This window comes from Lepidochelys olivacea, assembly GCF_965140295.1.
Source record: "Lepidochelys olivacea isolate rLepOli2 genome assembly, chromosome: 10".
NCBI lineage: Eukaryota > Metazoa > Chordata > Testudines > Cheloniidae > Lepidochelys > Lepidochelys olivacea.
The window spans coordinates 44,628,567-44,655,323 of record NC_140420.1 but is presented as its reverse complement, the minus strand read 5'-3'; the positions used below and the strand labels follow the sequence as shown (position 1 = coordinate 44,655,323).

General features: G+C 55.0%; 1 protein-coding gene across 1 annotated transcript in view; it reads right to left on the bottom strand.

Annotated features, from left to right (window-relative positions):
- The window catches only part of AP3B2 (adaptor related protein complex 3 subunit beta 2), a 63,920-nt gene that overhangs the window by 26,524 nt on the left and 10,639 nt on the right, over positions 1–26,757 (bottom strand). Inside the window, exons 2-9 of the mRNA XM_084641708.1 lie at positions 12,634–12,709; positions 11,241–11,315; positions 10,489–10,584; positions 7,999–8,159; positions 2,804–2,870; positions 2,137–2,319; positions 1,121–1,297; positions 297–394 (exon numbers count right to left, since the gene is read on the bottom strand). Of these exons, the coding sequence (XP_084497834.1) occupies positions 297–394; positions 1,121–1,297; positions 2,137–2,319; positions 2,804–2,870; positions 7,999–8,159; positions 10,489–10,584; positions 11,241–11,315; positions 12,634–12,709 (933 nt within the window). The remainder of the gene's footprint in view (positions 1–296; positions 395–1,120; positions 1,298–2,136; positions 2,320–2,803; positions 2,871–7,998; positions 8,160–10,488; positions 10,585–11,240; positions 11,316–12,633; positions 12,710–26,757) is intronic.

The following is a 26,757-nucleotide window of genomic DNA, read 5'->3' as shown; positions in this document are numbered from 1 at the left end:
TTCTCCCTCCAGGACCTCACTGGTTCTATCTCAGAAACTTTCATATTCCCGAGATGGAGCCAATAGGAACCACCTGGTCAGGCTGCCAGGGTGAGTCATCAGAAGAGCTGTGCAGCTCTGTGCAGGGCCCGAGCCCTGACAGCCTGTGACACAGACTTCAGCCTCTTTGGAACAAGTCATGGAAGAAAGTTCAGGTGGTTGCTTGAGAGAAAGAAAGGGGGGTGTGGGGAGGGGGGGTGAGCAGAAGACAGAAGGAGAAAAGGGAGAAAGGAAGAGAAGCTGCAGCAGTTGCAGACCTGTGGCTCCTCAGGAGACGCACCAGTGCCTTGGCAATGACCCCGACCTCGGCCTTGGGTGCCAGGTGGAAGTACAGCTGAGATACGGCCATCACCACCTGTGTGGGAGGGGGAGGAGAGAGACAGGAGGTCATGGGAGGGCGCCGAGCAATGGGCCAGCCATTACAGGCTGAGTGCTGCCCAGGGCTGGGTTTAAAGCACCTGACTGCAGAGACAGGCATCCCATTTTCTGTGTACTGCCCCTTCACGTGTCAGGTTTCCCTGGGCAGCAGCCAGTGCAGGGCAGCCAGTGGGAGAGCACCGCTCCCAGCGAGACCCCTGTCAATGGCCAGCTGGGCAGAGCGCTGGAGCTCCGGCGGTGTCGGGGCAGGGGGCTTGCTGAGCTTGGGGCCTACGCGTCCCCATTCAGATGCAGAGCGAGTCACCGGGCGCATGCTCCTGCAGGGACACTGTGAATTGTGTCTCCTTCCTTGGAGAGCCCCACGCGCCGGCAAACCTGCCTGTCACTCCTCAGGCACGAGGGGAAGCGTCACACCGACGGGATCCTGGACGCAGGGCAGTGGAGGGGCTCACCATGTCATTACAGCTCTGTGGCAGGAGGTCGTGGGGCTCCCACGGTGTTGCGGCTCTGTGGCAGGGTGGGAGGAGAAGGGCTTGGGGGGGGCATAGGGCTCGGGGGGCAGAGCGAAGGAGAGAAGCGAGGGGCTCACTGTGGTGTTGCAGCTCTGTGGCGGGGGGCAGGGTGAGGGGGGGCATGTAGCTCACTGGGGGGTTGCGGCTCTGTGGTGGGGGGGCAGGGTGAGGCAGGGGGCCATGTAGCTCACTGCGGCATTGCGGCTCTGCAGCAGGGGCTTTGTGTTGCGCAGCAGCAGCCGGTGGTCAGGGTCCATCACATAGGGCTTGCGCTTCACCAGAGAGGCTGTGTCTGGCTTGTCGTCCTTGGAGTCCTCCTCGTCGGAGCCGTAGAAGGCCTTCTCCGGGTTCTCCTCCAGCAGGGACTCCTGCCAGGCACAGTTGGGGGGGGGTATGGGCGGGGATGTAGCACTAACTCCTGCTCAGCAGCCCCCTCAGCCAGGCAGAGCTCCCAGTCCAGTAAACCCACCCCAGAGACACTAACTAGGAGCTGCTACAACTCAGGCTTTTCCTCTCAGGCCCCATTGGCAGCCACTCGGACTAGTCTCCCAGCCAAGCCCAGAGCAGCGACAAGACCCTGAGGGGGTCCCTGCATCGGTGAGGACAAGATGTGGGAGGGAAATCAGGGCCAGCCTGTGCAAGCCCCAGGACAGCTTCAGGGGGGTTGTTTCATGATCCAGAGGGGACACAGATCCAGAGGGGAGTGGTAATCACCCAGGCTGACCTCCTGCATAGCACAGACTGGAGACCCACATCCAGGGATTCTGCACAGTTTGTGGCTGAAGTAGAACAGAGCTTTGGAAAAACACCATCTCTGTGTACAGTCTCCGTGGGATGCAGGATCCCTTCCCTAGCTCACGTGCTCCAGCGTGTGCCTTGTTTCTAGTCCAAGCTAAGGGGGGATGCTGCGTTGCCACCACACGACAGCACCGTATGGCGCACCACCAAGGAGCCACAGCCGCAGGGGCTCGTGGGCACCCTGAGCCAGATGCTGCCCGGTCACCTCAGACTGAGCATCGCTGCTTCAGGTCCCGTGGCTCTGAGATGGGCAGTGCAGCCACGTGTGTCAGGGCTAGGAGGCCTGGCACTATCACAGAGACGCTGTAGGCCCCTGAGTCAGTCTTTTCCCTCTCAGCACTCTGTTCCGGTATGAACTCCCCTCCCTGCCTCGCTGGGGTCATGCGTCCCCTGCCCTGGTCTGACTCACGTTCTGGTTGGGGCTGAGGAACTGGGTGCGCGCGTAGCGGGTCAGCATGTTGATGATCACCACTTGGCCCCACTCCTCCACGTCGATCAGCAGGTTGCACAGCTTCCGGTAGTTCTTGTGGATCAGGTCGATGCGCTCAGGGCAAACCTCCTCGAAGGCCATCACCACGCTGCCCGCCACCAGCTGGGACAGAGGGGAGAGAGCAGTAGCAAGGTGGGCAGGGCAGGAGGGAGAGTGATGTGATTTGCACTGTGGGGCACTACTCACACTTCCCACCGACTGGAGCAGTCTCTGGATCTCTCCCCAGGGAGCTCTGGGGAGGGCTCCATCTCAGCCCTGACATGGAAGGACAGCCCCAGGGCAGCGTTTCTATCAGGACTCTGCTCTGAAGGCACTGCCAGTAGGGCACATGGGTAGGAGACTGGGATCAGCCAACAGGAAAGCAGGGTCAGTGAGGTTACAGTTTAATAGCACCCTATCCCAGGGTGGCCAGATGCTGGCCCTTTAAGAATCCAGCTCCCCGGTTATCTTCCTGGGAGCCCTGGAGTTGTACATTTGATGGGCCTTTGCCTGAAATTTGGGAAGGGGATCCTTTAATAATACAGTGCCCCTCTGCCCCCACCCCATGGGGTTAATGTGGCTACCCCGGAACACCATCCCCACTCACTGTGGTCTTATCTGCCAGCAGCTTCTCAATCACTTCAATCAGCTGGTCCTTCTGATCTGAATCCAAGCTGCAAGGGAGAGTCAGATGATGATGCTACCAGCAGGGGGATTGGAGAGGTACTGGGAGAGCCCTATCCTCCGCCCCACTGAGCGAAAGGGGAGACAAGTGAAGCAGGCAGGACTGTGGTGAATTGGAAGAGAATGAGGCAGGATCCGCTGTGCTGCCCCGCACAGATCTTTGCAGCTCTGCAACAGCGCAGCTAGGCCCCAGATCCCCCTGCTGCTAGCCCATGAGCTAAGGAGAATCTCCATCAGTTGTTAGCAGTGTTGGGCCAATGATCCATAGCTGAGCAGTCCCAATTCCATCCCCTCTCACAGAAGCAGTAAATAGATGGCCTTTGAGCTTCCCTGCAGAGCAAACAGCTTGATCCCAATTAGAGAGGGGTCCCTATGAAGCGTTTGGCTGCTGGTCTTATTTCTCCCTCCTCTAGGTATCAGCTGAAAACAACCACTCAGTGTGCAGCAGCAGTCAAAAAAGCAGAGAGAATTTTGGGAATCAATAAGAAAGGGATAGATAATAAGACAGAAAATATCATATTGCTACTATATAAATCCATGGTACGCCCACATCTTGGTACATACAGATGTGGTGGCCCCATCTCAAAAAAGATATATTGGAATTGGAAAAGGTTCAGAAAAGGGCAACAAAAATGTTTAGGCATATGGAACATCTTCCGTATGAGGAGCGATTAATAAGACTGAGACTTTTCAGCTTGGAAAAGAGACGACTAATGGGGGACACAATAGAGGTCTATAGAATCATGACTGGTGTGGAGAAAGTGAATAAGGACATGTTATTTACGCCTTCTCATAACACAAGAACTAGGGGTCACTAAACGAAATTAATAGGCATCAGGATGTTGTGAAGGCCAAGACACTAACAGGGATGCCTATTAATTTCGTTTGGTGAAGTAATGAACTAGATAAATCCATGAAGGATAGGTCCATCAGTGGCTATTAGCGAGGATGGGCAGGGATGGTGTCCCTAGCCTCTGTTTGCCAGAAGCTGGGAATGAGTGACAGCGGGTGGATCACTTCATGATTACCTGTTCTGTTCATTCCCTCTGGGGCACCTGGCATTGGCCACTGTCAGAAGACAGGACACTGGGCTAGATGGACCTTTGGTCTGACCCTGTTTGGCCATTCTAATTTTCTTAGCTAATGCGGTTCGGTTCCTTCTAACAATAGCTAAAGGTTAAACATTTAACACGGGAGATGCAGGCACATAATCACTCAGTGATTTTCACACCAGGTTCAGTGAATGTTCATTCACTGTTCATTCTGGGTCACTCCTGCTTTATCCTTTCCATTCCTCTGCCTCTGACCCACATGCACCTTCTTGTCTGGAGTTTAGGACAGCACCAGACACTCTGTCACCTTTCTGCAGCAGCCTATCCTATTGTACAGTCATGTCCTGCCCACTCTGGTTCATTACGCCCTGTATTGATCCATGCTGTGAGGCCACATGTGCTTTCTGGGTCCATTCATTCTATGGACTATGAAAGAGCCAATAGCCCGGGGCAGGCTTGAGTGCTGGGCTTTGACAAGGAAATGTCCAGGAAACAAAATCCAACAGCTAAATTCTGGGCTGTTACACCATGAACAAGGGGGCAAAAACACCCAGAATTCAGCCCAAAGATTCCTGATCTATATTACACACACTGTCTCAGTGGCTAAAACAAACAGAATTAAAAAAAAAAAAAAATCAAATTGACTTTTCACTCTTATTCCGCCCGTTTATTTGCTTCCACTGTTTTACTCTCTGCTGGAAGAACAAAAACAGACCGTAGCCAGTTTCTTGCTAGTTTAACCCCCACGGGTTTGCTTATGCCAGCACAAGGCCGCAAAGTTTGCAAAAACAGTCCTGGGAGTGCTTCTAGATCCATGGATTGGAAGGCCAGACTGCATTAGGATTGGCTAGGCCAAGCTCCTGCTTCACAGGAGCCAGAGAATCTTACCCTGCACTAGGCCCAGAGTCTGTGGTTGAACCAGAATGTATCTTTAGGGTTTAGATCCAAGCCAAAACCCAGAAATAGCGCAAATCTGATCTCCTTGAAAAATATATTTTTTTAAGAAATCCGTCCAAACATTCCTATTAAATAGGAGGATTTGTAAAACTGTAAACAAATCCCTACACGCTCAAAGCCCTACATCTTGGCCATCAGTGGCCCAATAGTGGCTCTTCCAGACGTTTTCCATGCCAGCCATGTATCAGTAGGATCCAGATGGCTTGTCAGTTACCATAGCTGCATTATCTGGGCAGTCAGTGCTTGACCTAGCAAACAGAAGCATTTGGCTGCTGGTCTCGTTTCCAGTTACTATTCATTTCCTTGTTGCTGTTGGTGTGATGGGAGAAACGTCTCACCCACAGCCCCTGCTGGTGCCTGCGGTTCCTGCCCATGGTGCTGGGGGGAGCAGTTCATAAGGGTTTTTGTGTGTGTGTGTGTGTGGGGGGGTGGTCAGTAGGATGCCCTGCTGCATCTCTGTATTGGCATTGAGCAGCAGGGGACAGGAGCTCCTGGGCTCGCACGTCTGCGTCCCCAGAGAGAGAACAGGGAGTCTGACCCCCAAAGAATAGGCAGTTGAATCTACTGGCTGTATACCAAGTTCTTGTGTATTAATATATGTCAGGTAGGGTCTTTTCTGAAAGCTGGTAATGCTCTGACCTGGATGGTCAGTAGGAGATCTGTATGCAGGTTCTGGCTGTGAATGTAGGCAGGGCTGTATATGTAGAACACTGTACTTGTAACCAGGGTGCTACGGCAGCATCTCCTCACAGCAGAGTGGAGATGCAATAGGGCAGGGAGGCGCGCCTCCCAAGCTAGCTGTTCACACAAAACTAACTCCACACCAGCTCTGACGACGAGTTCTGGGTGGTTCAAAAGCTTGTCTCTCTTCCCAACAGCAGCTGGTCCAAGAACAGATATTGCCTCACCCACTGTCTGTCCATGCACGTAGCATCCTACGACCGAGGGAAAGACAACGGCTTTACAACTTTAAAGTGAATAGAAAGCCATTGAAACTGAGAAGAAAACCCAAGTCTTGGAACACTAAGGCAGGAGAGTTTCCCCTCTTTGTGTAACCATGAACGACCATAGTCTGAGAGAAAGGAAACCCTGTTAAGAGGGAAGGGGGTTGAAGTGAAGGGCTAGCATCTAAGCGGGGTGTTGTCCATGGAACACAGGATCCCCGACAGGGGGCATGTGGGGAGACTGTTCAGAGGCAATAGGTAGTGGTATTAGAGAAGGGAAGTTAGCTCCTAGAGAAGTGTACAGACAGGGCCGTGCCTTTATGTTTATTTTCTGTGTAACTCGGCTGTTTGCTTCCTGACTATTCTATCTTTGAATCTATGATTTTTCTATTAAACAAACTTCTTGTTGATCTATGCCCCATGCAGGTCTCCAGGGGGCACCCTGTTTGTGGCAAAGTGAGCTGATAACCGGGGGCCAGGTTTCACCCCTGCAGGGGTGCTGAGCCAGAGAGGAAAGTCCCAGTGTCTGGCACTTAAGAACTCAGGCAGATGGATCTGGGGGGAGTCAGGACCAGAAGGGCTTGTTGGGGTCACCCTGCCAGGAGTAACTAGGCTGATGGAAGCCAGGGTGAGACCTTTATGCTGGCAGGCTGGCTAAGGGGCTCAGAACTCTGAGTCATAGCAGTCCAGCATTAAGGCATCCAAAGTCACAAGGCAGGCGGTGACAGAACCCCATACTGGTCTGGGTGATCCCCAAAACGTCACATTCCTCCATGCACATTCCAGAATTCTGATTCCGTGCAATCTGACCAAGTCACAAGAGGCCCCAGGGCACCATCACCCTGTGTCCCATGCCTTCCTCCATAAAAAGTGGGTGGCTGAGATTTGACGGTGTGAGTCCCCACCGTGCACCGGTGTAAATGATGGCGCAAGGTGCAACGTGTGGGCAAAGTGAGTCCAGCATGTATTTAGAATCAAAATATCAGGGTTGGAAGGGACCTCAGGAGGTCATCTAGTCCAACCCCCTGCTCAAAGCAGGACCGATCCCCAATTAAATCACCCCAGCCAGGGCTTTGTCAAGCCTGACCTTAAAAACTTCTAAGGAAGGAGATTCCACCACCTCCCTAGGTAACGCATTCCAGCATTTCACCACCCTCCTAGTGAAAAAGTTTTTCCTAATATCCAACCTAAATCTCCCCCACTGCAACTTGAGACCATTACTCCTTGTCCTGTCATCCACTACCACTGAAAATAGTCTAGATCCATCCTCTTTGGAACCACCTTTCAGGTAGTTGAAAGCAGCTATCAAATCTCCCCTCATTCTTCTCTTCTGTAGACTAAACAATCCCAGTTCCCTCAGCCTCTCCTCGTAAGTCATGTGTTCCAGTCCCCTAATCATTTTTGTTGCCCTTCGCTGGACTCTCTCTCCAATTTTTCCACATGCTTCTTGTACCGTGGGGCCCAAAACTGGACACAGTACTCCAGATGAGCCCTCACCAATGTCGATAGAGGGGAATGATCACGTCCCTCGATCTGCTGGCAATGCCCCTACTGATACATCCCAAAATGCCATTGGCCTTCTTGGCTACAAGGGCACACTGTTGACTCATATCCAGCTTCTCGTCCACTGTAATCCCTAGGTCTTTTTCTGCAGAACTGCTGCCTAGCCATTCGGTTCCTAGTCTTTAGTGGTGCATGGGATTCTTCCGTCGTAAGTGCAGGACTCTGCACTTGTCCTTGTTGAACCTCATCAGATTTCTTTTGGCCCAATCCTCCAATTTGTCTAGGTCCCTCTGTATCCTATCTCTACCCTCCAGCGTATCTACCACTCCTCCCAGTTTAGTATTGTCTGCAAACTTGCTGAGGGTGCAATCCACACCGTCCTCCAGATCATTAATAAAGATATTGAACAAAACCGGCCCCAGGACCAACCCTTGGGCACTCTGCTTGATACTGGCTGCCAACTAGACATGGAGCCATTGATCACTACCCGTTGAGCCCAACAATCTAGCCAATTTTGTACCCACCTTATAGTGCATTCATCCAGCCCATACTTCTTTAACTTGCTGACAAGAATACTGTGGGAGACAGTGTCAAAAGCTTTGCTATTTCAGGAGGGGGGGCGGTGTGTGAAGGGTGGGGACACAGCCCATTGTCCCAGTTACCTGTACAGCTTGGGGATGGCGTGAGCAGCCGTCTTGCGCACGTACGGAGACATGTCTGACGCCGCCTCCTTGATGGCCAGCATCATGATGGGCACTATGATGGGCACCCGGATGCTGGAGAGAACCCGCAGGGCGCTGGCCCGGATCAGCTGGTTGGGATCCTGCAGTGGGGGGACACGGAGGCAGCTCCAGGAAGGCTTCGCAGCAGATCGCTCTTCCTGACACAGTTAGGGCAGGGTGAGGGCCCAGCAGCACCCAGGGCTGCCAGAGGGAATCCAGGGACTCGCTTGGCACTGCACTGAGCACTTGGAAGTTGATTCTCTGTGAGGCGAGGCTCTCGCTCCTTAACACAGATCTGCAATCCCTCTGGCCAGTGCCCACTTCGGATCCCCGGCCTCGCTCCTGGGGGTGCTGGGGAATTTAGCTGGAGTTGTGGGTGCTGCTCAGCACCTCCAGGAACCAGGATTATGATGGCCCCATGGGGTGGGGAGAAGTAAATGGCTGGGGGTCCCTGCAGCAGTCTGAGCAGTGGGGCACAAGGGCTCCATAGCAGATCTGCTAGGGACACAAACCCGGCATTGGCTCTTTTGACATCACCCCATTCTCTAACCCCTGCCCTATCCCATGGGAGCCCCAGGCCTCCCAGTGCCAGAAGCTGGGCCTTCCCCATAGCTTCTCAGAGGCAGGGGTCCCAGTAGGGCCCCCCACCCACATAGGGCTTTATACCGGGACCCTTTGGGGAAGGTGTGAGCAGCTGGGAGGGGGAGGGAGCGAGCGCATTCAACCTATGCAACCCACTGCTTTGGCTCTGCCTCCAGCCTGCCTCCCCCCGGCTACATCACAGCCTCACACCTGTCCCAGAGCCCAATAACCCCACATGCCGAGCTCTGCCCACTGCCTGGAAAGGCCCGGCTGGGGTGCAGCGACCTCTCTGCCAGGGGCCCCTTTGAGTTTTTCTACCCACTAGTCCCCAGGGTAGCACTGGAGCCCCGGATCCACATGACAGAAGCACACACCATCCACAGCAGGGCCCCCCACCATCAGCTCTCAGGGACTGGACTTCTAAGGGCCTGTGCCAGCCGACTCGGGCTTGGGCTAAGGGGCTGTTTATGGGGTGGAGGTGTTCGGGCTCTGGGACCCTCCCACCTTGCAGGGTCCTAGAGTCTGGGCTCCAGCCTGAGCTTGAGGCAGCTGGCACAGGCCAGCAGCAGGTTTTAACTGCAGTGTAGACACACCCTGAAAGACCCACAGCCCCTCACCATGGGGCCATCTGGTTCCTCCCCTTGTGCCTATCGCTTCATTCTGAGCAATCTGCACCTCCAAGAGGGGAAGCGGAGATGTGGACAGGTACTGCGGGGGCAGTGCTCTCTCCTCCTCCACAGCAGCACCCTTGGGAGCTGGGCACCAAAAGGGCACCTGGTATGGAGGGGAGAAAGGCAAGGAATTGCTTCGAACATGCCTGTGCACCAGAACCCAGCAGAGCCAGCCATCCCCTGGGGCCAGCCTCAGCAAAGCACTTAGGGATTAGGCACTGCCCGGGCTCACTCTGTGGTGCTGTAGTGACATGCAGAGCCCGCGCCAGGCTGTGCCAAGGGCGAAGGGGCAGCAGGTTGTACTGGGGTGGCACTGGGACGGTAACACATGGGCATGAGACGGGCGGGTGCCTGCTAGGGAGGATCCTCAGAGAGAGCGCCCCACTACATCTCTCGTTCTCTGTCAGTCCAACTGGGAGAGGCTGGAGTGCAGCTTGGGCGTCAGGAGTCGTGGTCCAATGTCGGCAGGTGGGGCCAGGGCCAGAATTTGCCCCCTGGGAGACCTGTGCCTTACCTCACCTGCAGCAGATTGAGCTGACAGCCCCTGGGCCTGTATGTGTGGAGTGCATGGATGAGTCCAGACTGCAACACCGTGGGGGTGTCTCATTAGGGACAGAGTCGGGGCTGCTCCCTGGGGCACTGGGTAACCCCAAATGTCAGGGCTGCAGCAGCTGCTGCTCAGTTAGGGCATTGCTAACTTTCCAGCAGAGGCCCCGTTTGGCCTCCCAGCCCGCTCGCTTCCTCACTTCCCCCCTGCCTGCCTGTATCTTGGGGGGGCTGCGCCGGGGAGATTCCAGAGGGCAACTCTCAGGTCAGCTGGACGATAGGAGCCAGAGAAGTGTGTCCGAGTCTTGCTCCGGGGAGGGCCCCGCGCTGGGGAGGGCTTATAGCTACAGGGCCACAGCAGGATGCCCGAGGTGTCTGTTTCTCGATTGCCTTCAGTCTAGGCTTGGGTGTGGGGGGGTGCAGGTGTGTGGGGGCGCAGGCGAGTGGGGGGCGTACAAAAGCCAGCTCTGTAAGCTAAGGCCAAGCAAGACCACCCCAATCCCAGCAGTGAGCACCAGCAGAGCCATCTACTTCTGTCCTTGCTGGAAAACAGGTGGCACCATCCCCCAGCCCACCATAAGCCCCCGAGGCGCCCACACTCCAGTCCCCGCCTCCGTCCGTGACCCCTGACCTTTAGTCCACGCTGGAAAGTGGAGATGGAGAGCAGGGCCAGGTCCTGCTGTTCTTCCGCGTAGCGGACCAGGTAGACATAAACCAGCTTCTTCACCTGCCAGACACGCGGGCAGAGACCGAACCTTGTCAACCAGGCTCCAAATCCTCCCATCCTGTCTGCTCCCCACCCCCATGGCTTCCTCCACTGCCACCCGTGCCAGCGAAGAGGGGCGATTGCCCCCACATCTAGAGGCCCAGGGTATCGGGGCGGGGGGCAGAGGCAGGCGGGCTTGAGCTCAGAGGGATTGGGTATGAGGGATGTCACAGGGAAGTTCTGTTAAGCAAGCCGAGTGCATCACACCAGCTGCTTCTCCCAGAATCCTCTTTGCTGCGGCGGGGTCTGGGCCGGATTCTGGCGCCTCCTGCAATCCTGGGCTGGGATGCCGTCCCACGTCCATCTCTCACCACATGGCCACCCTGCTGCCAAGTCTCAGGGTGCCACAAGCCCATAGCCCTCCAGGCAACCCCACCTGGCCATTGCTGCCACAGAGGGCAGCAGGATCCCACTGGCTGTTATGGGGGCCCCTCAAAGCCAGCTTGCCACTTAGGACAGGGAGCGGGTGCCCCCATATGGGAGCAGTTTCCTGCCTGGCATATGTGTGCAGATCAGACCCATGCAAGCCGCAAGCAACCCCACAGCAGATACCGCCCCCCCCAAACGCTGTCCCCTGCTGGCTCGCAAGTTGCTATGACCCCGAAGGAGAGGCTCACCTCAATGTTCTTGCAAGCCACATTTTTGACGACAGCTGGGAAGAGGTCGGACGCATTCTTCCCCCTGGCGATCATCTGGGGACATGAGAAAGAAGACTGTGACCCGACAACACATCTGCAGGCGTCACAGCCCCTGTGCCCAGCACCTGGGCTAGAAAGCAGAACCCCACTAGCTTGGGGTGTGTGTGTTTACAACACATAGCACAATGGGGCCCTGATCCATGATTGGGGCCCTGAGGCTCCATCACAATACACATGATAATAACAGCAGTATGTGGTCTCAGAGCCCCACTCTAGGACTCCCACCACTAGAGGGCATGAGCGCCCAGACACCTGATCCGCTCCGAGTCCCTTTAGCAGAGAACAATGGGGCACAGCCAACAGGCTACAGCCAGAGGAGCTGGCTGCTGTCCAGCTCTAGAAAGTCGGAGGGGTGGGGGGTTACTAACATGGCGGGAGGGATAGCAGAACAGTGCAGTCTGGGGAAACGAGCCCAGGGCTGGGAGCCAGGAGGGATCAAGTTCTATTCCTAGCTCTGAGATCGACTCACTGCATGATCTCAGGGAGGTTTTTTCTCTCTGTGCCTCAGTCTCCCCATCTGGGAACGGGGAGGATGATTCATACGTGGCGAGGGTTTAAGGCCAGAAGGGACCACCAGATCCTCCAGTCTGCTCTCCTGCATCTCACACATACACCACCCCCCACCTGCACACTAAACCCACCCTCTGAAATTTGACCAAGGATTCACAGTCCACAGGCGCCTAGATAGTACGTGCCACAGGCAGAGAACAGGAGCGACCAAGGGGCACCAGTGCCCGAGGCCCCCTCAATGGCAGGGAAATGGTTAATTAGATACACCCAGATAATCCTGGCAAGTGACCCGCACCCCCATGCTGCAGAGGAAGGTGAAACCCCCAAGGTCCCTGCCAATCGGATCTGGGGGAAAATTCCTTCCTGACCCCTCATATGGTGATCAGTGAGACCCTGAGCATGTGAGAAGAACCAGGCAGCCAAGCACCCGAGAGAGACAGCGCTCAGTGCCACCTCATAGCCTGGCCCACCCCGCCCAGAGTCCCCTCTGCAGCTGTGGCCATCTCTCATGTTTAAGAGGAAGGAGACCAAAAAACCTCCTAAACCCAGACTACAATGTGTGGGGGAGAGACCCTTCCTGACCCCTGCAGGTAGCTGTGTGAAGCCCTGAAACATGAGCTTTGGGAACAAAAGACAGTGGGGAGGGAAACTCCACAGAGGGGACACTGAGGCACAGCAGGGCAGCGACTGGCTCAGGTTGCACAGTGACGCTATCACTGCTGGGGCTGGGACTCAGGAGCTCCTGGCACTCAGGCCATGCCTCAGTGCCCCACCCCCACCCCGCCCTGCGGGAGACACTCACAGCCACAATCCTCTTCATGGCCTCCAGCTTCAGTGAGTCCTTGTTACTGTCCAGCATCTCCTTCAGGTCATCGTGTCTGCAAGTCACAGGGAGCCTTGTCACCAGCCGAGCAGGCACAGATGCAACGAGGTTTAGCAGCTCTCAGCCATGCACAGCCATGGCGTACGCCACATACACCAGTCCACAAGTGAGCATCATCACAGCCACTGCCCCCAGTCCTGCCCCAGCCAGTGGGGGTGGGGGTAGCTGATGAGGCTGACCGCTCAAGGGCTCCATCACAGGCGCCACTGAGCAGTAACTGCAGCCACAGCCGTGTGCTACTCAGGCTGAGTCACTGCCCCACAAGGGAGTTCAGACCACATGCTCTCTGGGGGACCCTGGAAAAGCAGGAACCCCTCCCCCCAATGCTGCAGCTGAAGCAGATACCCCTCTGCCTGGCCCCTTCCAATGGAGGAGCTGGCAGCACTTGACAATTCATTGTCTACATCACCCACCTTTCACAGAAGGAAACAGGGGAAACAGAGGCAGAGAGGGCAGTGACTCAGCCCAGGCCAGAGCTGGCAATAGGAGCCCGGACTCCTGGGTTCTAGCACACTGCCAGGAGAAAGCGGTCTCTTTTTCCAGATGCGTGTGATAATGCCCCACATGATTCCAAGTGGCACTGTGATCACTGTGCAAAGCCAGGCTGTTAATGACCCCCTAGGAAGTCCCCATCACCAGAGGTGTAGCCCTCCCCAGTGCCCCAATGCTGGGTGCATGACTGCATCTGATAAATTCTGACACATAGATGAACAAAATCTGATGGAGAAGAGCCAACACAGCTTTTGTAAAGGGAAATCGTGTCTCACCAATCTCTTAGAATTCTTGGAGGGGGGTCAACAAATATATGGACAAGGGGGATCCAGTGGATGTAGTGTCCTTGGACTTTCAGAAAGCCTTTGAGGCACTTAAGCAAAATAAGCTGTCATGGGATAAGAGGGAAGGTCCTCTCATGGACCAGTAACTAGTTAAAAGACAGGAAACAAAGGGTAGGAATAAATGGTCAGTTTTCAGAAAGGAGAGAGGTAAATAGTGGTGTCCCCCAGGGGTCTGTACTGGGACCAGTGCTGTTCAACATATTCATAAATGATCTGGAAAAAGGGGTAAACAGTGAGGTGGCAAAGGTTGGAGATGCTACAAAATTACTCAAGATAGTTAAGTCCAAAGCTGACTGCGAAGAGTTACAAAGGGATCACACAAAACTGGGTAACTGGGCAACAATACGTCAGATGAAATTCAATGTTGATAAATGCAAAGTAATGCCCATTGGAAAACATAATCCCAACTAGACATACAAAATGATGGGGTCTAAATTAACTGTTACCACTCAAGAAAGATCATTATGGATAGTTTTCTGAAAACATCCACTCCATGTGCAGTGGCCGTCAAAAAAGCGAATAGAATGTTAGAAACCATTAGGAAAGGGATAGATGATAAAACAGAAAATATCACAATGCCACTACATAAATCCATGGTATGCCCATACCCTGAATACTGTGTGCAGTTCTGGTGGCCCCATCTCAAAAAAGATATATTGGAATTGGAAAAGGTTCAGAAAAGGGCAACAAAAATTATTAGGTGTCTGGAACATCTTCCATATGAGGAGATATTTGAAAGACTGGAACTGTTCAGTTTATAAAAGAGATGACTAAGGGGGGATATGATAGAGGTCTATAAAATCATGAATGGTTGGAGAAAGTGAATAAGGAAAGGTTATTTACCCCTTCACATAACACAAGAACCTGGGGTCACGCAGATGAAATTAATAGACAGCAGGTTTAAAACAAACAAAAGGCTAAAACTATAACCGGGTTCAAAAAAGAATGAGATAAGTTCATGGGGGGATACATCCATCAATGGCTATTAGCCAAGATGGTCAGGGATACAACCCCATGCTCTAGGTGTCCCTAAATTTCTGATAGCCAGTTGCGGGGACTGGACGACAAGGGATGGATCACTTGATGATTGCCCTGTTCTGTTCATTCCCTCTGGAGCACCTGGCCGCTGTCAGAAGACAGGATACTGGGCTGGATGGACCATTGGTCTGACCCAGTATGGCCATTTTTATGTTCTTATGCACACAGCCGCAGAGAGAAGACCATGCCCTGCTAGTAGGCTGACAGGCCATACCCTCTGCCCCCCATCCCACAGCATGGACGTATACATGCCACAGATCTGACATGCTGCCACCTTCCAAAGCTTTATGGGTCTCTGGCCCATCAACTGACTAGAGTACCAGTGGAATAGCAAGGACGATCTAGCAACAGGCAGACTGGAAAGTGTTCCTGTCCAGGGACAGGGGTTGGCGAGCCCCTCAGAGGCTGGATGCTTTGATGGATCCTCTTGGCTCTGGGTGGCTCATTTCTGGTACATCCCGGCAGCAGCTGGTGGGTATCTGAAATACCCCATATCTGACACAAGGTCCTGGCCCCCCAGTGATAGCTGGGGATGTGATCCACTGTCAGACCATGAAGGCTCAGCAGAGGGAGATTCTGGGGATGCCTGCTGGCTGGTTCCCTGATCCAGGGCACCAAAGAGCCATTTGCTGGCTGCTAGCTCTCACAGTTTGATTGGGAGTTTCAGGATATTTGGTATTTGATTCAAAGCCCCAGCGCCTAATTCCTGTGAATACGGGACAATCTCAGCTTTCATTTAGAGAAAGGGTTATGTTAGCAGCCCTCCTGGACGTGCAGAAAAGCTGGACATGATCCAAGCATAACTGAAAGGCTCAGAACCCAGAAGGCAAAGAACCCCCAGCCCCCGCCCCAAATGCACTGGTTTTAAAATCTCATGATTCTGGGGCCCAAACTCCTGGCTTTTGGACAGCTGAAGTGGGAATACTGCATTCACCAGCTGGTAGGATGAGCACCCCCCACCTCCCAGAGTGCTCAGGCCTGGGGTGAGTCAGCTAACAATGTGCATTAGCCAGGCCAATTCACTCCTTTCCCTGACGCTGGCTGCAGCAGGCTGCTCTGTGCACTCTGTGGTTGAAGAGAGAGCGCCCAGCCTGCTGGGTTCTGCTCTAGCCCTTGGGGGAGCTGGGGTTCCACTCTCTGTCCTGGGGAAGCCAGGGAATTAACAGACAGCGAGGTCAGGAGATCTTTCGAACCTTAGCCTGGGTGGGGTGAAGGATCAGGCCAGATCCTCTGGGGGAAGTCACTTGTCCAGGGTAAGGAGCTGGGCCAGCCCTGCTCTTGGATCCAGGATCCATGGAAGCCTGCCAGTACTGCCCCCCATTCCAATCACACGCTGTACCCCAAAAGCATGGCTGGGTTCAGACTCCCTCAGAGCAGTTAAACTGAGCTGAAGAGCTCAGTGCTGCAGCCATAAACTCTGCCCAGGGAAACCTTTCCTGCAGCTGGCACTCCACCCACCTGTGGCATGGGGCCAGGCACAGGCAGCATGTACAGCACACAGCAGCCATTTTCTCTCTCAGCACTGGCCCCTGCAAAGAAAGGGGGCCAGCTCAGAGCAGTGGGTCACAGCGCCTGGCTCATCCTGGGCAGGGCCATGCCACATACCAATCGCTGGCTGTCACAGCAGGGACTTGGCCCAGCCCAGAGCATGGCAGCTGCTATATGTGCTGTGGATGCCGAGTTTGTGGTGGGATTATTGGGGGGGAAGGAAGGAGAGGGAATGTCTCCCATCCCCCTGCCTCTCCTGTATTTAGGCTCACAGCTGTAAGCAGTTTCCACTACCCCTTTCCCTCCAGCTCTGGGATTTCATCCGTCCTTCCAGCTGCCCCTGAGCCCTGATGGGGGTTAGTCCTGGGACCTGGCCTAAGGAGGCCAGCACCCAAAGCTCTCCTCCTCCCTTCTAGAACAGGAACCCCACTGCCAATGCCACAGCAAGGAGGCTGCCCCAGGTCACAGAGAGGTGCCCCTCAGAGCCACTTCCCAGCAGCAGGGACTGCTCACAATGGACCTGATTCAAACTGCGAGAGAGATGGAATTACACACGCTGTTCTTCTCTGCAGGAGACAGGCGCTAACGGAACAGGCCTCACAGGGAGAGACGCAAGGAGCTGTGCAAGAGAAGGGGAAGGGCAGAGTTGGTCACAGTCTGAAAGTAGCGCAGTTTGTATTTTTATAATTTCAACTGATAAAATCGATGTTCATTTTTAAGCATATCTGTCTATTTTTATCTATTTAATTGTTCGGGTTTGTGGAAACTTATATGGGGAGAGGGGGTCAGACAATTATTTAATGACAGTAGAGGTCAAGAGTCAGAAAGTTAAAGCTTTATAACCTTTAAAACATAAATTGTCAGCGTCACATGTCAAAATAGACAAAGGAAATAGGCATAAAAAAAAAATCAAACTCTAGTAAGTTCTCAAGCATCATTTCTCTTCCTTTGCCCTACACGGCGAACAAATATTTGACACCAGGCTCTTTGATCTAGCAGACAAAGGTCTAACAAGATCCAATGGCTGGAAGTTGAAACTAGACAAATTCAGATGGGAAATAAGGCGTGAATTTTTAACAATGAGGTAATTAACTGTTGGAACAATTTACCAAGGGCCATGGTGGATACTCCATCACTGGTAATTTTTAAATCAAGACTGGATGTCTTTCTAAAAAAGATCTGCTCTAGTTCAAGCACAGATACTGTACTTGAAGCAGGGAGTAATACAGGGAAGCCTTATGGCCTGTGTTGTACAGGGGGGTCAGATAAGATGATCACAATGATTTCTTCTGGCCTTATAATCTGTGAACAGAGCAGCAGTGAGTAGATGCAATACATGTCTGGGAACAATCAGGGGATCAGAGGGGCAGAACCAGGAAAGCAACAGGCCGACAGAGCAGGTTATAGTTTGCAAGTTAATTTGGCTAAAGAATCCAGTTCAGTCATAACTACCACTTGCTTCAGTCAGGATACAACAGGTTCCCACGGCTCAGAACATACAATCATAGAAATGTGGGCCCGGAAGGGACCTCGAGAGGGCATCAAGTCCAGCCCCTGCTCTGAGGCCAAACCAGGTAAACCTAGATGATCCCTAATTGGTATTTGTCCATTCTTAAAATCCTTCAGTGATGGGGATTCCACACCTTCCTTGGAAGCCTGTTCTGGTATTTAACTATCCTTAAAGTTAGAAAGCTTTTCCTAATATCCAAGCTAAATCTCCTCTTCTGCAAATTATGCCCATTACTTCTTGGCCTACATTCAGTGGACATGGAGAACAATTGATCATCGTCCTCCTTATAACAGCCTTTAACATATTGGAAGACTGTTATCAGGTCCCCCGCAGTCTTTTTCTCAAGACTAAACATACCCAGTTTTTTCACCTTTCCTCATAGGTCAGGTTTTCCAAACTTGTTATCATTTTGGTCGCTCTTCTCCGGACGTCTAAAACTTTCTTAAAATGTGGGCCCAGAACTGGACAAAATACTCCAGCTGAGGCCTCACCAGTGCTGAGTAGAGCAGGATAATTATCTCCTGTGTCTTACATACAACATTCCTGTTAGCACACCACAGAATACTATTAGCCTTTTTTCACAACTGCATCACATTGTTGACTCATATTCAATTTGTGATCCACTATAACCCCCGGATCCTCTCCAGCAGTACTGCTGCCTAGTCAGTTATTTCTCATTTTATGGTTGTGCATTTGATTTTTCTTTCCTATGTGTAGTACTCTACACTTGTCTTTATTGAATTTCATCTTGTTGATTTCAGACCAATCCTCCAATTTATCAAGGTCATTTTGAACTCTAATCCTGCCCACCAAAGTGCTTGCAACCCCTCCCAGCTTGGTGTCATCCGCAAGTTTTATAAGCATACTCCCCACTCCATTATCGAAGTCATTAATGAAAATATTGACTAGTACAGACCTGATACATCCCCCAAGTTTGACAGTGAACCATTGATAACCAGTCGTTGAATAAGGTCTTTCAACCAGTTCTGAACCCACCTGACAGTAAGTTCATCTAGACCACTTTTCCCTAATTTATTTATGAGAATGTCATGTGGAACCGTATCAAAAGCCTTGCTAAAATCAAGATATATTACATCCACTGCTTCCCCCATCCACTAGACCAGTAACCCTGTTAAAGAAGGAAATTAGGTTGTTTTGGCATGATTTGTTCTTGACAAATCCATGCTGGCTATTCTTTATAACCCTATTATCCTCTAGACACAGGGCAACAGGTGCTATGGATCAGGTGCAACAAGGACCCACCTGACATACAGCCACAGATGGACTCCAATCCTATGGGACTTCCACCATGTCCCTGGTCACACAGCCTAGAGCCCCCTGCTCCAAACGCATAGGCTCCTAAGCCCAGATCCTCAAAGGTATTTAGGCTCCTACCTTCTGTTGATTTAAAAGCCCAGTGCCAGAGCTAGAGGAGAATCTTCCTTTGCTATTAGCAGAGTGGGGCCTAGGACACATTTGAGCCCTTCACCCTAGTCTGTAGATATCAGTGAGGCATTCAGATAATTCAGCACAGCAGCCACACCAGGGAAATAGCAGCAAGTCATCTCCCCCACCCCCCTACCCGCTTGTCAGCAATAAACAACAGGCTGGTGTTGTGTGATTAAACTAGGCAAATAAAAAACATTGCACAAACTTCCAGAGATATCTGAGCAACTTATTCCTGCACAGACCATGTTTGCTTGGTTTTACAGCATCTCTGCAAAGCCATTCCCTGGGTCTTGATTTGATTGGCATCCCTCATCCCCCAGGAACTTCACTCGGGGGTTCAGTTTTGAACCCTGAAGTTCACCACTGGACTCAGGGCCCAAGTGCCAAGTCTCACATGGGAATGGATGAGGTGGCTGACTTTCAGTGTGCCCCCCCCTCAGCTCCCAGAGAGCTGGGCCCAGGCCAGGGGAGGGGGCTGGCCAGGAGCCAACCCCACAGGGAGAGGAATGGGGGGAGGGGGAAGCCAGCCCCGCAGCTCTGTTAATGAATTCAGTCTGCAATGAAACCGGAGACCCCAGGAAACAAGAGAGGCTCCTGGTTGTAACCTCTGGCTCTGCACAGGGCCCAGCTGTGGTGGGGGAGGGGAGGCCTTGGTTGATCATTTGGTTGTGGACGGCAGGGGGATGCTCGGGGCACTTACTGGAGCTCAGCAGTGTCTTGCTGCCCATGGTGAGGTGCCCATGGTGAGGTTCCCTACCTGGGTGTGCTAAGGCATGGTGGGAGGGCCTCTGTCCAAGGCTACATGGTGAATAAGGGGCAGAAATGGGTCAGAACTGCCCAGGCCTGTGCCAAACACAAGGCCAGCCTCCACCCTCACCTCCCAACCTGTCCCTTCTCACTGAGCCCCAGTAGCCCCCAGCCCCAGCTCTGCATCCAACAGTGGGGCAGACCCCTCAAACCCTCCCCCCGCCACCACGCTGCAGAACCTGGCGCAGCTGGGCAGCTTAGCACGAGCCACAGAGGCTGAGGGGCCCAGGAGGAGGTGGACAGGGGGGTCTACCCCCCTTGCAGAGTCTGCAAGGAGCAGGGCCCAGGAGGCTGCAGAGCTGCCTGCCTTGGCCAGGGAACCCAACCCGCAGCCACCTGTGAAATATTCATCCCGTCAGGAATCCACTGACAGCACCATGGCAACCTCAACGCCAGGCTTCTCTTACACCTATTCCATTCACAGGCCCTGGGCAGCTGGGGTTACACACACAGTGGGGGCGCTTACGGGGGGGCGGCGGGGGGAGGCAAGGTGCCTTCCTCGCAGCAGCCTCTGGGGCCAGGAGGACACTGAGTCCCTTATGGGCTGAGTTTGCTGGTCCTCAGCTAAGCCCCCAGCTTCTGCTACATGAAATCTCTTCTGAACATCCCCCTCCTGCCCCCAGCTGGATGCCCCCAGGCCTGTCGCCCCCCACCTGGATACTGGGGGTCTGAGTACAGTGGGCAGGAGCTCTCTGTAATGGACACTCAGGCCCCCACTGAGACTCTTGCCAATTAGAGGCAGAGCCCCCCCGACCCTCAGCTGGGCTGGGACACATCAGCACCGGTTAGCGTACGGGCTGCCCAGCCTGCAGCCCCCTGGGCTGTCCCTGACGGGGCGATCAATAGGAACTGACCCAGTCCCTACGTCTCTTTTTCAGTTTCACCTGGGGCAAAACTCCCATTCACAATGTGACCCCTGAGCAGGGGTGAAATTAACTCAGGACACTTACCGGTATGGGGCGGGGGCCGGCTCCAGCCCCTGGAAGGGATGGGGCCTCAGGTGGAAGGGGCGGCATTGGGGGGTCAGCATCCCCCATCCAGCCCTTCCAGGCCGCCTGGCCCGTGCCACCTGGGGCAATTTAAAGGACCCAGGGCTCCGGATGCCGCTGCTGCAGAATCGGCAGCAGCGTCTGGAGCCCCAAGCCCTTTTAAATTCCCCACCCCGGCCCGGGTGGCCGAGAGGGGACAAAAGGGGCAGGGACGTTAAAACGGTGCAGGGTTATTTGCCGCGGCAGCGCTTTAACGTTGCTGCCCCTTCCCCCCCACGCCCCGTCAGCGGCCCTGCCGGTACAGACCCTACCAGCAGGGCCGCCAACAAGGGAGGCAAAAGGGGCAGGGACATTAAAGCTCTGGGCTGGGTCCAGGCTGGTGCGGGTTCTTACTGGTATGCCATACCAGCCCGTACCGGCTCACTTTCACCCCGCCCCGAGGGCAGAAACTCCCAAACGCGACCCAAATGCATGGCGGTGATGGCAAGGGGGCACTCCGGGGTCTGAGCTCATCACACAGGGGGCTTCCTGTGAGTCACTGGAAGCTCCACGTGCACGTCCCCAGTTGGATGGCATTTAATAGGGACAAAAACCAGCCAGCGCCTCAGCTGGGGTAAATCAGTGGAGCTCCAATGGATCGAATAATTAACACCAGCTGAGAATCTGGTCACAGCTTTTGATAGCGTCCTTTCCATAGACTTCTGTAGCAGGGATAGAATTCTATATTCCATTCTAGAGGGTGCTTTTAAACAAAACCCTAAAGATCAGGGGTGGGCAAACTACTGCCCGCAAGCTGTTTTAAGCCGGCCCATGAGCCGCACTACATGGCTTGGCCCCGGACCAGCTGGGGCACTGGGTCGGGGCCCAGACCATGCAGCTCGGCCCCGCTCCAGCGGGGTTGCTGGGTCGGGGCCGCACCGCATGGCTCGGCCCTGCTCTGGCACTCTGGCCGGGGTGCTGGGCGGGGCCGCACCACGCGGCTTAGCCCCGCTCCGGTGCTCTGGCTGGGGCTCTGGGTTGGGGCTGCACCATGCAGCTTAGCTGTGCTGCAGCCGGGGCGCAGCTCCCGGAAGCTGCGGCATGGCCCCACTCCAGCTCCTACGTGCTCCAATGGGAGCTGCAGGGGCGGTATCTGCAGATGGGGCAGCGTGCAGACCCACCTGGCTGCACCTCCATGTAGGAGCCGGAGAAGGGACATGCCACTGCTTCCGGGAACTGCTTGAAGTAAGCACCGCTTGGAGCCTGCAGCCCCTGAGCCTCTCCCCATGCCCCCACCCCCTGTCCCAGCCCTGATCCCCCTCCCGCTCTCCAAACCCTTCGATCCCAGCCCGGAATACCCTCCTGCCCCCCAAACTCCTCATCCCCAGCCCCACCCCAGAGCCCACACCCCAACCCCAATTTTGTGAGCATTCATAGCCTGTCATACAATTTCTATTCCCTGATGTGGCCCTCGGGCCAAAAAGTTTGTCCACCCCTGCTATAGGTAGCGTATAACTCTCGATTCAATTCTCTGGGGCTTTCCTATAAGAGTTCAGCCCCTTTGTTGGCACACCTGAGGCTCCCTAAATGCACAGAAGTGACATGGGGACAAAACAATCCAAACCATTTCCAAAAGCAGCCCCAGAGTTTCCAGGGAATAGTACATCTCCAATTCAAGGGCAGATGCCTCTGAGCTGGCGCGAACTCTCTCAGTGTGTTCTGAGGTTCGAGCCTCAAGACTTGCAGAGCAGGACCGGGCTGAGTCAGAGCTAAGTGGGAGGAGGGTGGGCTGGGGCTGGGAGTGGGGGGACAAGAAGTCACACCTTCTAGCTAGGATGCACCTCCCCGCAAATAGGGAGGGGGGCCCCCCATTAACCATAAACACACCACAGATACTAGCTTGTCCAAAACGTAGCACCACAGCATGGACAGGGAAGGCCCATGCAGCAACATGGGAGCCCTTGCCCTGGTAATCAGTGGGGGAGGAGTACCCAGCTCCCAGAGGGCCAGGAACAGAGGTATTAAGGACGGAAATGGAACAATGAGATCTGCAGTTGGGGCTGAGACAAGCCCCCACAGCACAGGGAGACTGGTCCAGACCCAAGTGTCTCTAGAGCAGGCCGAACTGGAATCCTCCATCCAAACCTCCCGTGCTGTGGGGTCGTCTGATGCAACCCCAAACTTCGATTGAAGCTGGGACCACGTCACAGAGTGTGAGGCTACCCCTAGGGGACCCCCATGCTCAGGCGACAGGTGAGGCTGAGCTGGCCGCTTTCCCTCCTAACGCCCTATTCCCAGTCACAGGTTCCGGGCTCCAGGACTTGGAGGGACTCATCCTGGCTCCAAGGGAGCAGATTTGGGGAAAGCCAGAGCTAAATCCTTTCCAACGAACAGCAAAACTGCCATTTTGTGCTGTCAAGAGCTCAGCGGACATGGAGCCCCCAGCGCGGGAGATTCACAGCTCCAGCATGAAGCAAGGCACTATGTATTGAGGTTCTGCTATAGTATCCTCAGTGTCCTCTCCTTCCCTTGCCCCCAGAGCTAGGCCTGGGTGAGCGAAGGACTCACAGAATGATGGCACCACTTCAGGAACACCAGGCAGACAAGGTGCGGCAGGGTTGCCACTCAACTGGTACGGAGAGACCCTGAGGATGCAGGGGCAGGGCTGGACGAAGAGGGACACAGAAAACAGATTCCACTGGGCCAGCTTCACCCGCACCCTCAAAGAGATGGGCCCTTTGGACAGCTCCATGGACACAGCAGGGTGGCACTGGGCCCTCAAGGCTCAGAGGTGCTTTACTAGCTGTCATTAAAGCTGTACCCTTGTCTATTACCCCAGCATCCCAAGCTCACCTCATAGGTAGCCATATGGCCCCCTGCAGCCCCTTGTGCCTCCTCCCCATGCCCCCATCACCCAGCAAGCACCACTTGAAGCATGCTTGACACTCACTGAAATGCAGGCCCTTGTGTCCTAGAGAGACTCTGTCTCAGACACAGACCCAGCAACTCCTGTTACAGTCCAGTAGGGCCAGATTCCCCATGGGCCATGCTGGGGACAGTGGAAGAGTTATGCAGGGTGGAGTTTTGAAGGGAAAGCCAAGGGGCTAGAGCTCTCCTAACATCACTCTGATGGGGTGTGTGATGGGGCAGTGTTGTGGAGAACCCACTCCCCTTCTCCCTCCCTTTCAGTGGGGATCAGGGTCTTGTAGGACCAGGAAACCCACTCCCAATTTGACAATGGGGAGCCCAGGGACAGAGTCTCTCTGGGAAGAGGCTCCTCCCATCTCATCCCACTACTGCCACCATCCAGTTGAGATCTTAAGAGGACCAAGTTGCTAGCATTTTATTCCTAAGGGGAGAATGGTTTTGTGTCCTCCAAGCACTCCCGTCCCTTCCCTGCCTCCCAAACTCACAAGAGCCCCCCTCCCCACCAGTGGCCCTACCGTAGTGGCTGTGTCTGGCTGCCACTGGTGCTGTTTTCCGGGGCAGCCACCTGCTCAGGCGACTTGAGCAGACGGAGCTCGTCAGCCTGCATAGCATTGTACCAGACCTGCTGCCCTCCATCAGGTGTCAGCACTGGGCTCTTGGCCTCTTCACTTGCCATCCCCTGCTGGAACCTCACCAGGTTCACCGCGCTGGCCGGCAGCTGCAGCAGCTTCTGCATCGGATTCATCGCAGCTGCGGAGGGGAGCAAGGGTCGCCGACAGGTAGAGAGAGGTGATGGCCCCTCAGCAACAGGGACACTGATTCTTCTGCAGTCAGTGTGCCAGCCCTCAAAGGGTTAACCTGGCTCTGCCAAGCTCCCCCGTGGGGTTCCAGCACAGCTGGGGGGCTTCCTGCCCCCTCTCTCACTGGCACCCCCTCTGGACCCCCCAGGGTTGTCGTCTCTGATCCTGAATCCCAGATCCCGAGCTGGTGGGTGCGATTCAAGGCATGAGGAAGGAAGGCAGCAGCGAGGAGCTGGGGCTGGCTGCCTGTGAGGGGAGCACCCACATGGCTATGGGGGAGCAGCTTCTGGGCTCCCCGGAGGGCTTGGCTGGCCCTGGCACAGCAGGCTAGAGAGGCTCCTCGTGCCCACACTGCGCTGTCCCAACCACCCCAGCTCCTGCCCCCGGCCAGACGCTCAGCACAGCCCAGCCACGTTTGCAGGTCAGCTGGCTCAGCTCTATGACTCAGCTCCCCTCCTCTCCGAGCTCCCCTCCGCCTGACAGCCCCCGCCCTCCTGTCCCTGGGCTGAAATCTGATGCTGCAGCAGCTGGAAGGCAGCTGAAGAGGAGCCCTTGCTCCTCGCCTGGCTTGCAGCGCCTCCTGCTGGCCACACACAAACTGCCACTCAGAGTGAGCCAGCCCGACCACCCCCCTCTGCCCCTGGGGATCGCCACCCATCCCCTGCCCCGCAGGGACATAGGGCAGACCCCAGCTAAGTCCATGCTAGCTGCCAGTGCTCAGCACCTCCAAGCATCAGGCCCAGAGGGTGACTGTACCTGCCATCCGTGGGCACTTGCAGGCTACCAGCTCCCATCCACAGGGCACAGGCAGGACAGGGCTGGCAAGCACTCAGCTAGGTGCAGGGAGGGACTCACAGAGAGGGATATCGAGGATATCTAGAGTCATGCTACCAAGGAGAATGGAAGTGAGATAAACCCTCATGCTTCAGAGCTTCAGCTACTCTGTCTTAGGGGCTCAGGGGAGACATTCATGGGGGCTGATCACCCCACATCTGCCACTGCAGGGTTCCTACACCTTTCCCTAAGGCATCTGGTGCTGGCCACTGGCAGAGATGAGACACTGGGCTAGACGGACCTTGGTTCTGCTCCAGCCTAGCGATGCCGCTGTGCATATGCCATGGACTGAGGCAGCCCCCAGAGGATTTAACAGGGATGCCTACTGCTGCCAGAGGATCTCATTCCAGGCATCCAGAGAGTTGTTCCAGCCCTGGTCAGCTCTTTTGTAGGACAAAGAGGCCTGAGCTACCCACTGGCCTTTAACCCTTCAGTGCCAGGGATGCTGTTCTTGGCTAAAGACCCAGCCACGACCTCACCAGAGCTAGGGGGGAGCCTGTGGAGTGGTCCAGAGCGACATCCCCTGCACAGAGAGCTGAACATCATGCATTAAGCCCACAGAGAGCCACCCCCGACAGGAGTTTTCGAGAGCAAGAACCCCTTGCTGCAGGCTCGAAGCTGTCCGAGAGCAGGCAGGGAATTCACTGTTCTCATTTTCCATTCATTTCAGCAGGGGCAGGCTGGGGTCACGGGGAGTGATTCCCGCTCCCCACGCTGTGCACGAGGGCCCGACGCACGGCAGCCACCCCAGACGGAAGGGCTGCGAGGCAGGTGGGCACAGCACTAGGACAGAAGGGAGCCATGGAGCCGCTCCGGGAGGAGGAAGCAGGGCAGGGAAGGAGCCAGCTGTGGTGCGGTTCCCAGGTGCTGGCCAGAGGGAAAGGCAGCCCAGGAAGCTGCTAGGTGAGAGGGGGCTGGGTGAAGGAGTGAGAGAGGACAGTGCCTGGCTCATGGGGCCTCTGGCAGGCGTAATCACATCCAGGACACCCCTGAGAGAGGACAAGCCCGGATCCATGGCCCTGTCCCGTGCAGTGCTCCCCTGGTGCATCCCTGCCAGCGCCACACAGGGACAGAGCCGTGCACACAGGCGTCAGGGCAGCCAGCACTGCAGATGAGTCACCAGGGCTGGGGTCTGCGACAGCCAGCGCATCATGCAGCTTCACGCTGGGCTGCAGCACAGACACGGGGAGCTGAGCTGACGTGTGGGCGTTTGACGCCCCCGGACCCAGACTGCCTGGACACACCACACATCTGGGGAGCTGTCACAGCCTCTGGAGCCGCGCCCCAGACGCCAGCCCAGGGGAGGGACAGAGGGGCAAGAGCCCCACTTAGATGCCAGTGGGGTTGGTTCTGTTGGGGGGGGAAACGGCATCATCCAGTAGCCT